Source organism: Schistocerca nitens, chromosome 7 (assembly GCF_023898315.1).
Source record: "Schistocerca nitens isolate TAMUIC-IGC-003100 chromosome 7, iqSchNite1.1, whole genome shotgun sequence".
NCBI classification, from domain to species: domain Eukaryota; kingdom Metazoa; phylum Arthropoda; class Insecta; order Orthoptera; family Acrididae; genus Schistocerca; species Schistocerca nitens.
Genome location: NC_064620.1, coordinates 326,667,395 through 326,682,161, shown reverse-complemented (window position 1 = coordinate 326,682,161; position 14,767 = coordinate 326,667,395). Strand labels below are relative to the sequence as shown.

At 44.0% G+C, this 14,767-nt stretch overlaps 1 protein-coding gene across 1 annotated transcript in view; it reads left to right on the top strand.

Annotated features, from left to right (window-relative positions):
- LOC126195084 (protein borderless) overlaps window positions 1–14,767 on the top strand; it is a 444,253-nt gene that overhangs the window by 398,837 nt on the left and 30,649 nt on the right. The window contains exons 8-9 of the mRNA XM_049933546.1: window positions 4,528–4,790; window positions 10,559–10,731. Of these exons, the coding sequence (XP_049789503.1) occupies window positions 4,528–4,790; window positions 10,559–10,731 (436 nt within the window). The remainder of the gene's footprint in view (window positions 1–4,527; window positions 4,791–10,558; window positions 10,732–14,767) is intronic.

Sequence of the window (14,767 nt, the reverse complement as noted above, 5' to 3'; positions counted from 1 at the left end):
GCGCACTCTTCTTCCGCACTAATTCACGGCTGGCCTTACACTCCTGCATACTGCAGCAAGGGAGAACGAGGTTACTGGTATGAAGCCGCCACAGCGCCTCACTTCCCACACTCGTCATACTGGCCATCCTACAGCGAGAATGAAGGAAGCCCATTACCACTCATGTAACAACGGCGCCTTCATTTGTGAAGTATGCAACCCTCATCAACGGCTTCGTAATCGCTCCATTTCTGATCTCTACTGAACAGCCCAATGGAATGCGGAGCTGACCACCACATGTGACAAGGGACGCACCCACCAGTATATATGGAGGTGAGCAGTATTTTGTTGTCAGTTGAAAAGCATGAACAGCAGAAAGAGTCAATCAGGAGAATTCAGTGACTTCGAAAGTGTACTAGTCGTTGGAACTTATCTGAGTAACAGTTCCATTAGGAACCTTTCAACCATCCCAGAGCTACCAGGTCGTCTTTTAGTGATTTGTGAAGGGAAAACGAGAAGGAACAACTGCTGTTAATGCAAAGCGAATCAGATCTCATGTATCGAAGGACAGGGACTACCGGTTATTGGGGAGAGTGATTGTAAAAAAATCGTGTGAAATTACTGGAAGGAATCATTCGTGAGTTCCAGTGCTACCAGCAGTCCTTCTATGACAATGACTGTGCTTAGGAAAAAAAGAATGGAGTACAATGATCGAGCAGTCCCTCGTAAGCCACACATATGTGGAGCCAGTGCTAAGCGTCACTTTAGATGACTTAAAGAGAGACGACACTGAGCAGCGCATGACTAGAAACGAATGATTTTGAGTGATGAGCCACGCTATACACCTTCACAGAGCGATGGAATGGTTTGGGTTTGACGAAAGCCCGGAGAACCTTGACTGTCATCATCTATAGTGCGGAGTAGGTTTGTTATAGTATCGGTGTGTTGTCCTTGGTCAAGGTATGGTCCCCTTACTGCTTTTAAGAAACCAATAACTCCGGAAGAATATGAACATATTTTACCGCATTGTGTACTGCATGCAGTAGAGGCATAATTCGGAAGCGACGATTATACACTCCTGGAAATTGAAATAAGAACACCGTGAATTCATTGTCCCAGGAAAGGGGAAACTTTATTGACACATTCCTGGGGTCAGATACATCACATGATCACACTGACAGAACCACAGGCACATAGACACAGGCAACAGAGCATGCACAATGTCGGCACTAGTACAGTGTATATCCACCTTTCGCAGCAATGCAGGCTGCTATTCTCCCATGGAGACGATCGTAGAGATGCTGGATGTAGTCCTGTGGAACGGCTTGCCATGCCATTTCCACCTGGCGCCTCAGTTGGACCAGCGTTCGTGCTGGACGTGCAGACCGCGTGAGACGACGCTTCATCCAATCCCAAACATGCTCAATGGGGGACAGATCCGGAGATCTTGCTGGCCAGGGTAGTTGACTTACACCTTCTAGAGCACGTTGGGTGGCACGGGATACATGCGGACGTGCATTGTCCTGTTGGAACAGCAAGTTCCCTTGCCGGTCTAGGAATGGTAGAACGATGGGTTCGATGACGGTTTGGATGTACCGTGCACTATTCAGTGTCCCCTCGACGATCACCAGTGGTGTACGGCCAGTGTAGGAGATCGCTCCCCACACCATGATGCCGGGTGTTGGCCCTGTGTGCCTCGGTCGTATGCAGTCCTGATTGTGGCGCTCACCTGCACGGCGCCAAACACGCATACCACCATCATTGGCACCAAGGCAGAAGCGACTCTCATCGCTGAAGACGACACGTCTCCATTCGTCCCTCCATTCACGCCTGTCGCGACACCACTGGAGGCGGGCTGCACGATGTTGGGGCGTGAGCGGAAGACGGCCTAACGGCGTGCGGGACCGTAGCCCAGCTTCATGGAGACGGTTGCGAATGGTCCTCGCCGATACCCCAGGAGCAATAGTGTCCCTAATTTGCTGGGAAGTGGCGGTGCGGTCCCCTACGGCACTGCGTAGGATCCTACGGTCTTGGCGTGCATCCGTGCGTCGCTGCGGTCCGGTCCCAGGTCGACGGGCACGTGCACCTTCCGCCGACCACTGGTGACAACATCGATGTACTGTGGAGACCTCACGCCCCACGTGTTGAGCAATTCGGCGGTACGTCCACCCGGCCTCCCGCATGCCCACTATACGCCCTCGCTCAAAGTCCGTCAACTGCACATACGGTTCACGTCCACGCTGTCGTGGCGTGCTACCAGTGTTAAAGACTGCGATGGAGCTCCGTATGCCACGGCAAACTGGCTGACACTGACGGCGGCGGTGCACAAATGCTGCGCAACTAGCGCCATTCGACGGCCAACACCGCGGTTCCTGGTGTGTCCGCTGTGCCGTGCGTGTGATCATTGCTTGTACAGCCCTCTCGCAGTGTCCGGAGCAAGTATGGTGGGTCTGACACACCGGTGTCAATGTGTTCTTTTTTCCATTTCCAGGAGTGTATGTATCAGCGTGACAACGGGTCCGGTCATAAAGCACCATGTGCGAGACAGTGGTTTGTGGACAGTAACATTCGCCGGCCGCTGTGGCCAAACGTTTCTAGGCGCTTCATCCGGAACCGCGCTGCTGCTGCTGCTGCTGCTGCGGTAGCAGGTTCGAATCCTGCCTCGGGCATGGATGTGTGTCATGTCCTTAGTTTAGTTAGGTTTAAGCAGTTCTAAGTCTAGAGTACTGATGACCTCAGATGTTAAGTCCCATAGTGCTTATAGCCAATTGAACCATTTGACAGTAACATTCAAGAATGAAATTGTCACTGTACAGAGGAGTGTGCTCTGATATGAAACTTGTTGACAGCTTAAGACTGTGTGCCGGACCGAACTCGAACTCGGGACCTTGGCACTTCGCGGGCAAGCGACCTACCGACTCATCTACTCAAGCACGAGTCACGATCCGTCTTCCTCCAGTTCCTCGTCTTCTACCTTCTGAACTTCACAAAAGCTCTTCTGCGAAACTTGCAGAACTCCAGAAGTGCTAGTTCTGCAGGTTTTGCAGGAAAGCTTGTGTGAAGTTTGGAAGGTAGGAGACGAGGAACTGGAGGAAGTAAAGCCGTGAGAGGGGGTCGTGTTTCAAGCTTGAGCAGCTCAATCGATAGAGCACTTGTCCGTCGAAGGCAAAGGTCCCGATTTCGAGTCTCGGTCAGATACACAGTTTTAATCTTCCAGGATGTTTGAGAATAACATTGCTTAAATGGACTGGCCTGCCAAGAGTCTCGATCTGAACCGAGCAGAACACCTTTGAGATGAGTTAAAACGTCGATTTCGCTCCAGACCCAGCGTTCCCCATCAGTACCTTTTCTGATTTCTACTCTTAAGGAAGAATAGGCTGCCTTTCCTCCCAAACATTCGAGCACCTTAGTGAAAATGTCCCCAGTAGAGTACAAGCCATCATAGAGGCAAACAGTGTTCACTTTCACTGATGATAGCAATGTCATCAGCGAATTTTATCATTGAAATCCTAGCGTCTTGAATTTTAATCCCACTCTTGAAAATTTATGTTTTATTTTAATCACTGCTTATTCAATTTATAGGCTGAACAGAAACGACGAAATACTAAAAGCATGTCTAACAAGCCTTTATAATTCGAGCACTTCGTTCTTCGTCTTCCAGTTTTATTGTTCCTTCTTGGTTCTCGTATGTGTATTAAATTATCAGTCTTTTCCTGCAGCTTATCCCCGTTTTTCTCAGAAATTCGAACACGTCGCACGATTTTACATTGTCGAACACTTTTTCTAGGTCGGCAAATCCTGTGAACTTCTACTGAATTTTTGACATTGTTGCTCCCATTATCAATTGCTACTTCATAATTGATTCTCTGGTGCGTTTACCTTATCTAAAGCCAAAGTGATCGTCATCTAACAGACCCTGAATTTTCTTTTCTATTGTTTTGTACAATATTCTTGTCAGCAACTTGGATGCATGAGCTTTTAAGCTGATTGTACGATAATTCTCAGACTTATCGCCTCTTCCAATCCTCGGAACTGTGCGGAAGATGTTTTTCCGAAAGTCTGATGGTATTGGCCAGACTGACGCATTCTACACATCAACGTGAATGGTTTTTGCTTGTCATTTCGCCGAATGAGTTTAGATATTCCAAAGCTCTTAGAATGCTCTTTTAAATTGTGATTCTAATACTGGAGGCCCTCTCTCTTCCTTATCAACTGCTGTTCCTTCTTCCATCAAGTCATCAGAGAAGTCCTCCTCATTACAGAGACCTTCATTGTGCCCTTTCCACCTTTTCGGACTCTCCTCTGCATTTAACGGTGGAATTCCCAGTGTACTAATGTTACCGTCCTTGCTGTAAATTTCACCGACGTTTGTTTCGACTTTTACCTGTGTTGAGACAGTTGTGCCGACTATCATTTCTTTTTCGATTCCTTCACAGTTTTCGTGCAGTCATTTGGCGTTAGCTTCCCTACGCTTCACATTTGTTTCATTTTACCTCAGGGAGTGAATTAATGCGCTGCCATTGACCTGGCTGACGCCTCGTTTTTCAGAAGGACGGCTCGCCGCTGCCGGTGGAGCGCATCACGCTGCACAACGGCAACCTGACGATCGAGAACATCAAGGAGAGCGACCGCGGCCTGTACCAGTGCGTGGCGTCCAACGAGGCCGCCACCATCTCGGTGGACACGGAGCTCATGATCGAGAACGTGGCGCCGCGCGCGCCCTACAACCTGAGCGCCACCAGCGACGAGACGTCCGTCACGCTGCGCTGGGTGCCCGGCTTCACCAGGCCGCCCATGGACTACAGCATCTGGTAACGCAGCCCCGCTCCTCCACCTCTCTCGTCTCGCCGTAGGCATTAGCACCATTCACAGGCAACTGCACGTATACAGTAGTTTTCAATAAACAGGGTGAATCACCTAAGACTTGCACTGCAGATATTGCGAAAATAGAAAGTACTATTACAATGAAATGAACACCCTTAGCTGCTCACAAGCGTTGACATACGTCAACGGGGACAGATGAAAATGTGTGCCCCGATCGGCACTCGACCCCGGGATCTCCTGCTTACATGGCAGACGCTCTATCCATCTTTTTTTTTTTTTTTTAAATCTCATTTTGTTCGTTATAGTTCGTTGCAATTGTTCGGGGTGGACGTCCCATGACACCCGCTGAAATTCGTTATTGATCCATTCACTCAGTTTTTTTATTACAGAGGAGAACTAACCCTCTGACCGAACACGCTGAGCTACCGTGCCGGCTATCCATCTGTGCCACCGAGGACACAGAGGATAGAGCGACTGCAGCGATTTATCTCTGGCACGCCTCCCGTGAAACCCACATTCTCAACGTATTGTCCCGCACTACATTCGTAGTGCCCCCGCCCATTATACTCATTACTCGCGGCGCGTTGCCGATTCCCGTAAGAGTTCGGGCACTGTTTGTGCTTTCGCACAGAAGAAGAAGATGGTCACGTGGCCGGTGAGCCTTAACTATATATTTACTAAGATGGTATCTGTTCTTTCGGACATGTCTGAAGGAACAGATACCATCTTAGTGAATATATAGAAAGTACTATTGCTGGGAGGTTGCCACAGAATACATTGCTGGTCAGGACCTTGTACTGTTAGCCAATAAACAGACTGCAGAATAATAATTCTTAGTAAGTGAATTTTTATGTAAACATTCAATTTTTTAAATGGATCAATGCATATTGACATTAGCAAACTAAGAGAAGGGTAAATTAAATGCCACTGGTGTTTGTTGTAGGATTCTAGAGTGCGTCGTTTACTAGATATCGTATGTTGAAAATTTCTAGCACCGACGCATGTACAATACCTCCGTTAGCACAACTAAAGAATACAGTAGTTATGTGGATTCTGACCAGTAACGAGAACACTGACCATCACAGGTTGTGATGAAAATGACAACAGGGCAGCGTCAATACACGCTTACAGTCTAGTGCTAGCATTTCAGCAGCTACGTCCGAGCAGGCTACAGTAATACGACGTTGTATTTCATCGAGTGTCGTTGGCATGTCCTTGCAGACAGAGTCTTTCAGCTTTCGCCACAGGAAAAAGTCTACAGCCGTCAAATCCTGAGAACAGACCGACCAAGGCACGGGTTCTCCTCGTCCAATTCAACAATTTGGGAACAATTCGTGAAGACACGCTGTTGTACTTCGTTCACTATGGGCTGGACAGCCATCGTGATGGTATCACATGTTCCTCCTAGTCTGCAGAGAAACGTATTCTAGCATCCGTGGAAGATAGTCTGATAGGAGGCTGCAACACTTCTGCGAGTTCAGTGTTCCGTCTATGAAAAAAGGGCCTATGTGATGATGGTTCAGTAACTCACACCACACGTTTATACTCCATGGACGCCGACGTTCCACCTTTGGAAGCCAACGAGAATTGTCAACAGACCAATAGTGCATGTTTCGGCGGTTTACCTGGCCATGACTGGTAAACGTGGCTTCATCACTAAACAAGATAAATGATACATCAGGTGTATTATCTCATAATACCCATGTACAAAAGTTAACACGATTCTAATAACGCAGCACTTGATGGAGACAGATGCGACGCTGATGGAACCTATGTCGATAGGAATGCCACTTCCTGGTGCGATTGCGCGGGAGCTAACGTGCGCATCAACTGAAACGGCAGCAAAAACATTAATTTCCGCCTCCTATGTCACACTTTGTTCCTTCTCTTACGTTGTATGGATGTTACACTACCACTTTCACCTAACTAGTTGAAGAGGTTGCTAAATAATTGCCGAGATGGTTGCCGTCTATTGCGATATCTTGCCCCATACACCGCACAAGAAGGAACTGCATTCTCCCTACCCTGTCCATACACCATGATCATGTCGGCTTTTTCTGCCTTGGTAAATCCCATCGTCCATTCGCGACCTACTGCTTGTCCTCTCACACACTAACTGATTAGCAAGTCGTAATGCACTTCAGCAACAGACACGCACGCTGTAAGCTAACGTAGCCACATCGTGCCTAGCAACTGTGCTGGTTGAATGATAGAAACAAGTGTCACTGTGAAAACTTTAAAAAATACGATATCTCGTAAACGACGTATACTAGAATCCTTCAACAAAGACCACTGTCATTCTAATTTACCATGTTTTTAGTCTGTCAGTATCAACAGCCATTGTTCCACTTAAAAAGTATATGTTTGCACAAAAAATGCACTTTGTAAGTATTATTACAATCTATTGTTTGGTAAACAATACGAGTCTCTGACTACCAATCCATTCTGTGAAAACCGCACATGAATAGCGCTTTCCACTTCCGCAATATTTGAGTGGCAAGTTTTAGGTGGTTCACCCTGGATGGACAAAATAACACTGTCGCTGGCTGTTCTATTTTGGGACTCAGGCGGGGTAGACGCTTGTTGATGAACGTCACAGAAAATGGCCACCAGTGACGTCGACACAGCACTGTGCTCGTTTTGTCAAACTCTGAGACACGCCTCTGCCAGAGTAGCGGCAGCAACAGCGTTTTTATTGTAGCTTCCCCAGTGTTTGCACCTGAACCTCCAATTTACCTCACAGTTAAAAGTCATATGGTAGAGATCAGGCGGTCGAGGTGGCCAGGAGCCGGCACTGCCTCTGCTGGTTGTCCTCCCCTCACCGAGCACTCACGCACACTTGACAAGCTATTCAAGCGGTGTGCGCTGTTGCTCCGTCTTCTTGAATATGCCCATACAGTCGTTCATCTTCTGTGAGTTAACGTTAGCAGTTTTGTAAAATAATCGTGTCAGTTTCGATATTATTCAACTTACTTACTTTACTTTGCACGATCTAGCCCAGAGGACTTCTCACAGCTACAAGGTTCCTCTTCTATTGCTTTCTGCTTTGTGCTTTCTGTTGTCAATCAAACTCTATGCATATCTGCATCAAGTCCTCGTGGATTCCATCTCTCCACTTTTCTTGGTCTTTCTAGTGATCTATACAGCTATACTGTTAAATGTAACCACCACAGAGGGGTATCTGTTGAGATGTCAAACAAACGTTTGATTCTTGAAGAGGGCCTTTTCAACAGTTGCAAGGGCGACAGTCTGCGTGATTGACTGATCTGGTTTTGTAACATCAACCAAAATGGCCTTGCTATGCTGGTATTGCGAACGGCTGAAAGCAGGTTGAAACTATAGCCGTAATTTTTTCCAAGGGCATGCAGCTGTACTGTATGTTGAAATGAGGATGGTATCCGTTTGGGTCAAATATTCCGGAGGTAAAATAGTCCCCCATTCGGACCTCCGGGCGGGGACTACTCGGGAGTATGTCGTCATCGGGAGAAAGAAAACTGGCGTTCTACAGCTCGGAGCGTGGAATGTTAGATCCCTTAATCCAGCAGGTAGGTTAGAAAATTTAAAAAGGGAAATGCATAGGTTGAAATTATGGTGGGAATTAGTGAAGTTCGGTGGAAGGAGGCTAATACAAGGTTATAAATACGAAGTCAAATAGGGATAATTCACGAGTTGGCTTAATAATGAATAAGAAAATAGGAATACAACTACTATGGAGAGCGTAGTGAACTCATTATCATAGCCAACACAGACACGAAACACATACCCACGACAGTAGTACAAGTTTATATGCCAACTAGCTTCACTAATGATGAAGAGATTAAAGAATGGACGATGAGATAAAAGAAATTATTCAGATTGCTAAGAGAGACGAAAATTTGATTGTGATGAGCGACTGGAATTCGATAGTAGGGAAAGGAAGAGAAGGAAAATAATAGCTGACTATGTACTGGAGGACAGAAATGAAAGAGGGAGCAGGCTGGTAGAATTTTGCATAGAGCATAATTTAATGATCGCTAACACTTGGTTTAAGGAACATCAAAGAATGTTTTAAAACTGAAGGAGACCTGGAGAAAGCGGAAGGTTTCAGATGCGTTATATAATGGTTAGATAGAGATTTAGGAACCAGATTTTACATTGTAAGACATTTCCAGGAGCAAATGTGGATCCGACCACATTTTATTGGTTATAAACTATAGATCAAAACCGAGGAAATTGCCAAAAGACAGAAAATGAAGGAGGTGGTATCTGGATTAGTTGTGTTTTGGGATGTACGAGAGCATTTCGAAAAGTAAAGAACAATGGCTCGCAGTCCTTAAATAGAACATTTATTTAGAAAACGTCAGTTACATCTTAGTAACTGGATTATTTGTTATTTTTCGACATAATCACCCTCGTTATCCATACATTTGTTAAGACGTTGCACAAGCTTCTGTATCCCACAGTCATAGAAGGTTGCCACCTTTTGTCGGAACCACATTTCAACTTCATCTTTGATCTCTTCATTGTCGTGGAATGATTTTCCACCAAGATGTGACTTCACGTAACGGAACACATGTAAGTCGGTGGGCGCAAGGTCCGGGCTGTATGTCGGATGGTCCAATACGTCCCATTTGAATTGTTTGAGTAGTGCTTTGGTTACGAGCGCTGTGTGAGGCCGAGCGTTGTCATGAAGCAAGCGGACTCCACTTGTCAGCATTCCCCTGCGTTTGTTTTGAGTTGCCCTTCGGAGACGTTTCAAAATCTGGCAATATGCAGCAGCATTAATTGTCGTTCCAGGAGGCATAAATTCCAACAGAACTGTCTGTCCCAAAGAACAGAAGCCATGACTTTCTTCGCTGAAATCGACATTTTGCATTTCTTGGCTTTTGGTGAATTCGAATGGCGCCGCCGTTGCATTGATTGTTGCTTGGTTTCAGATGTATGGTGATAAACCCACGCCTCGTCACTTGTCACAATGTGATCAAGGAACTCATCACCGGCTTCAGCATAGCGTGTGAGGAAGTCGAGTGCAAAGCCCATCCTTTTCTTTTTGTGTTCTTCCATTAACAGTTTTGGAACCCAGCGCGCACACATTTTCCTGTACCCTAACTTGACAGTCACAACGTCATAAAGAGTTGTGATAGACACGTCCGGTATGATCTGATGCAATTTTTTCAATGTGAGACGTATATTCGCACGAATTGCTTCCTCCGTTCTCCGAAGAAGGGCATCAAAGATAACAGATGGCCGACCTGTTCTTTGCTCGTCAAGAACATCGGTCCTACCTTCAGAGAAATGATGACACCTTTTCGTTACATTTTGTCGATTCATAATGTTTGCATAAACAGAAACAATTTCTTTGTGAATATCCACTGGTCGCTGACCTTTTGCATGAAGAAAACGTATGACGGAGCGCACTTCGCATTTGGCGGGATTCTGAATCGGCGCAGCTATTTTAAGCACGAAGTACTCCAACCAGAAGCAACGTTCAACTGCCGAACGACCGCGAGGAGAAAGCTAACGGTTCAAGGTTAACACCAGTGTTGCCAACTTGCTCCCCAAAACTCTTATGTTCCTCTGGCGTGCGGTGTATCTTTACCTTCCTCGTATTATAGAAATTAAGACGAAATAGAAGATATGATACTGCGAGAAGAATTTGACAGATCTCTGAAAGACCTAAGTCGAAACAAGGCTCCGTGACGAAAGACTTGGTAACCATATTGCTTAGTATCCCGTTGGCAGGTATGCAGCTTGTTTGTGTTTGACCTGCCGGCAGGTATCGGCCGGCGGACACCCCGGAGTGGCGGACGATGAAGCTGGCGTCGCGCACCAGCACAGAGGCGACGGTGCGCGACCTGGGCCCCGGCAGGACGTACGAGTTCATGGTGCTGAGCCAGGACTCCTACGGCGACGGGATGTTCAGCAAGATGCTGCAGGTCCGCACCAAAGGTGAGCGCTGCGCGGCGGCAGCCTCTGTCTCCAGACTCCCGAGGCATTGCAAACTTGCATTAACTGACTGTTCCGTTGGTTCACGATAGAACATTTTATACGTTGTGAACGAAAATCGCACGACGTTTGCATAATATTCTGCAATATTTTTTATCATCGATGCTTTCAGTCATCAGTCTTCTGACTTCTCTGATGCGACTTCCACGAATTTCTCTCTTGCGTCGATTCTTCATCTCAGAGTACCAATTGCATCATGTGCCCTCAATTATTTGTTGTATGTATTCCAGTCTCTGTCTTCCCCTACAGTTAATATTCTCCCAAATTCAAATCAACCCCCAATTTGTAAAATATATTAGAGGGGAATAATAACCTCTGAAACCTTCACGCAAGAAACATTGGTATATCAATACCTCTTTATTACTACTACGAATGCCAAAAGCATCTCTTTATCTCTTGATTGAGTAATTTGTACTCTCATTGCAAACGATACGGGCAGGCTGACTCGAGAGGATGCTTTTCAAAAGCACAACCAATGAAAAATGCCAGATATCATCTCCAACTGTGTATTATTCGGAATTTGGAGAGGGTATTACCTATAACACATAATACGTTTTGAGACGACATTCTCCTTTCATTTTAGACCACAATTAAGAAGCCATGAGGTATGAGGTGCATGCTGCTGAACAGTGCAGTACCAGTTTCCTTGAACTTAAATGCCCGCATTAAATAGTGATGAGCATTCTGCCTGCAATCCGTCATTAGTTGTCACACTGGTGGAGGTATATTATGTGGGTGCGAGGTGCCGCTGATTTTTGGAAAGCTGACCAGAGCGTTCGTCGCCTCTTATCCTTGTCAATCCTAATGCATCAAGTATGCAACATCAAAATTCCATTTTTTCTAGCTCAGGGAATAAACTAAGCTCACTGTGCCTCATTCTGTGATGTACTTTACGTCATGTACGTGCTGTGCATCATTTGGTTCCATTTCTGTCTATTCCCAGCCAGTAGGTATCAGTATCTGCTTGAAGTAAGCTGTTTATCGCAATGTTCGCACGACATCGAGAAACAAACCTGATGGATGTTTTTCTACATGTTTAAACTTGTGAAATCCATGGCCATTAATGATTGTTGCTGAATAACGCAACCAGAAATGCTTTATTCCAAAGCCATAACCAGTTTCGGGCTACCATGTCCATGTTCAGATGTCTAACATTTCCAGTTACATTGATTTTTTAGCCGGCAGCACGCTGTCTGCACCTACATTCTGGAACAGTATTTGAATATTTGCAGCCACGTTCTATGTTGTTCCATTAATAAAAAGATGCTAATAGGCCTGCAATTATTTGGATACAAGGAGAAAGAGTTTTATTCACTTACATGTGTTCCAATGGATGGCAAATACTTTCGTTCGGATCGTTATGGTTATGCAGGATGATACACAAGGTGCTGCATAGCTAACAGCATACACATTGTAAGTAAACCTCTGTGGGACACTTCACAGTATCACAATATTCTTAACGTCAGTTATAATGCCATGCATGTGCTTTGCATTCGATGATTTTGTTTACAATCCAAAGAGTATCCATTATCTAGAGGTAGAAAGATATCATTCACTTCCCCCATCCATTAAGCAGATATTTTAAGGTATCATTCATTTCCCACTGATGAAAGATATAAACTATGCAAACGTGTGAGATGTTCAACACTGAACATGTTAAAAACAGAAAAATTCTTGTATTCTCATACTGAAATTTTTATTAAAGAAGAAATTGTGTTCATATTTTAAGCAACTGGCAGTAGAAATTTAACGAAATATCATAAACCCATCAGATTAAAATTATGAATTACACATATACGTACACAATGCGTTACGGTATATAACAGAACTTCTGAGAATCACTGCATTTTATAAGTTAGTTGAGGGACATAAAATTAAAAAGGTGGATTGTGGGGTGAGTGCAACACAGATATTAAGTCAACATTAGAGTTGAGGTTTCATAATTTTGACCTGACATAAAAAGGTTGCTTAAAAAAGAAATTTTGCAAATTACATTGTAGAAGGTTTTTAGGGAGTGTTAAAAATTTGACTTACTGTCTGTAACCTGATGGCTTCATAATATAACGTTAAAATTTCCCACACCATTTGATAAAAAAGTATGAAAAGAACTTGTGCTACAGTCCTTAAATAATAGAGTTCACTCTTAGAATACAACAAGTTTTCCATTATTAACATGCTGAATGTTGCACATCGCACACATCTTCTTTGCTTAGTTTATGTCTGTGATCTATGGGAAATGATTGACATCTTTATATCTTCTCATAATGAATATTCTTTCCATTCTAAACTAAATCATCAAATGCAAAGTATATAAATAGCACTCCAACTAACATTAAGAAAATTATGAAGTGTGCCATAGTGATTTATTTACAATATGGATAACCATAACTACCACAACAAAACTAATCGCCACCCACTGGAACACATGTAAGTGCATCAAACTATTTTAACTTGCATCTAAATAAATGCAGCCACATTGGTGTGTTTTTGTTGAGGAAACATCCTATAAACTGGCTCTAAATATTTAAAAATTGTTGTGCTGCGCAAGAGCAGACGACATTCTGCTAAAGAAAGCATCAACGCATTTGGAAATGTTAGCCATCTGAAGATGGGCACGGTAGCTCTAAACCGGCTACAGCACTGAAAAAAAGCATTTTAAAAACATTTGTGGCTGTTTGCGTTATTCACCAAAATTTCTGCTTATTTGTAGTTTCTTTCACATTTTTAGAATACGCTGAAATTTGCTAATAGACTACTCTGTCGAATAAGTAATTGTTTACTTAATGACAATATAGGGATACTTTTTTTGGTATATCACTGCGTCCACATACAGCAGCAACCTATACCTTCACATTCCAGTAGCACTTGTTTCATATTTTTCACGTGTTTGACATTAATTTTTCTGAAAATTGCACATTATTTTCTAACATAATAGCATTCACTTCGAACAAGTTCTAAAATTTTGGTGAAACACGCCAGTTCTTGAAATTTAGTATTTTAGTCTTATTTTACTCCAGAACAATCCATTGATAACTAACACAAACTTTTCATTCATAAAAATGTACGGTCAGTACCGAAGTTATGCCGATTACTCCGGTATCCCCAAGAAACAGATCAGTTTACGGACATATTTCAAAGCTTTTCTCTCAATGACAAAGAGCAAAAATAGACTTATTAGCGAATTCGCTTATAGACGGAGACACATATGAACGGTTCGCCTTCTCTTCGCATTAAATAGTATACAGGATCTTAGAAATCTGTACCATATACGGTTTCCATGTCCATGGTTTGCGAGATGAAGTGTTTTAAGATGACCAGGCGTCTAAAAATTTCGGTTCTCAAGTTAGACACATCTGAAAAACATCTCAGCCCGCGATGTTGTTTTCAGTGTCCTATACCATGTCTGCTGCCACTAACATATCTCACTTAAGTCTAATGTTTCCTATGAGGATTAATCAAATTATTAGCGTGCGGAGCCCCATTCGAAAATATGGAGATCCTTAGTGTTTCAACAACACACACAAGGGATCTTTCAAAGAGTTAAACAGCTTTTCTGGTGACGTAACAACACACGTGGAACGGTTGAAAGATAAAATTTAAAGTAGTTAATCCCACACATATTTCTTTATTATTTCGCAAAACTACAGTAGTATTTTAGCTACCGCACGTACAGAGACGTCGTCCATTCGCGTTTATATTCGTGGTGTAAACAAAGTTGCGTTCTGTTAGTTATACAGCGTGTTCATTTTAACTGAAGACGTTCAAATGTTCGAAAACTACACACCGGATAAAAAAAAGTTATGATTCCAATTTGTTTGTCTCGGAGGGGGACACACATACCACATTCGACTCCCCACCCCACACCGTACGTGGATGGGAGGGGACAACTTTGAAATCTTCAGTGGGAACCCCAGTTTTCTATTGCACATTACGATTCTTTGGCAAAAATACATATTTTTTGTCTGATGCATTTTATTTG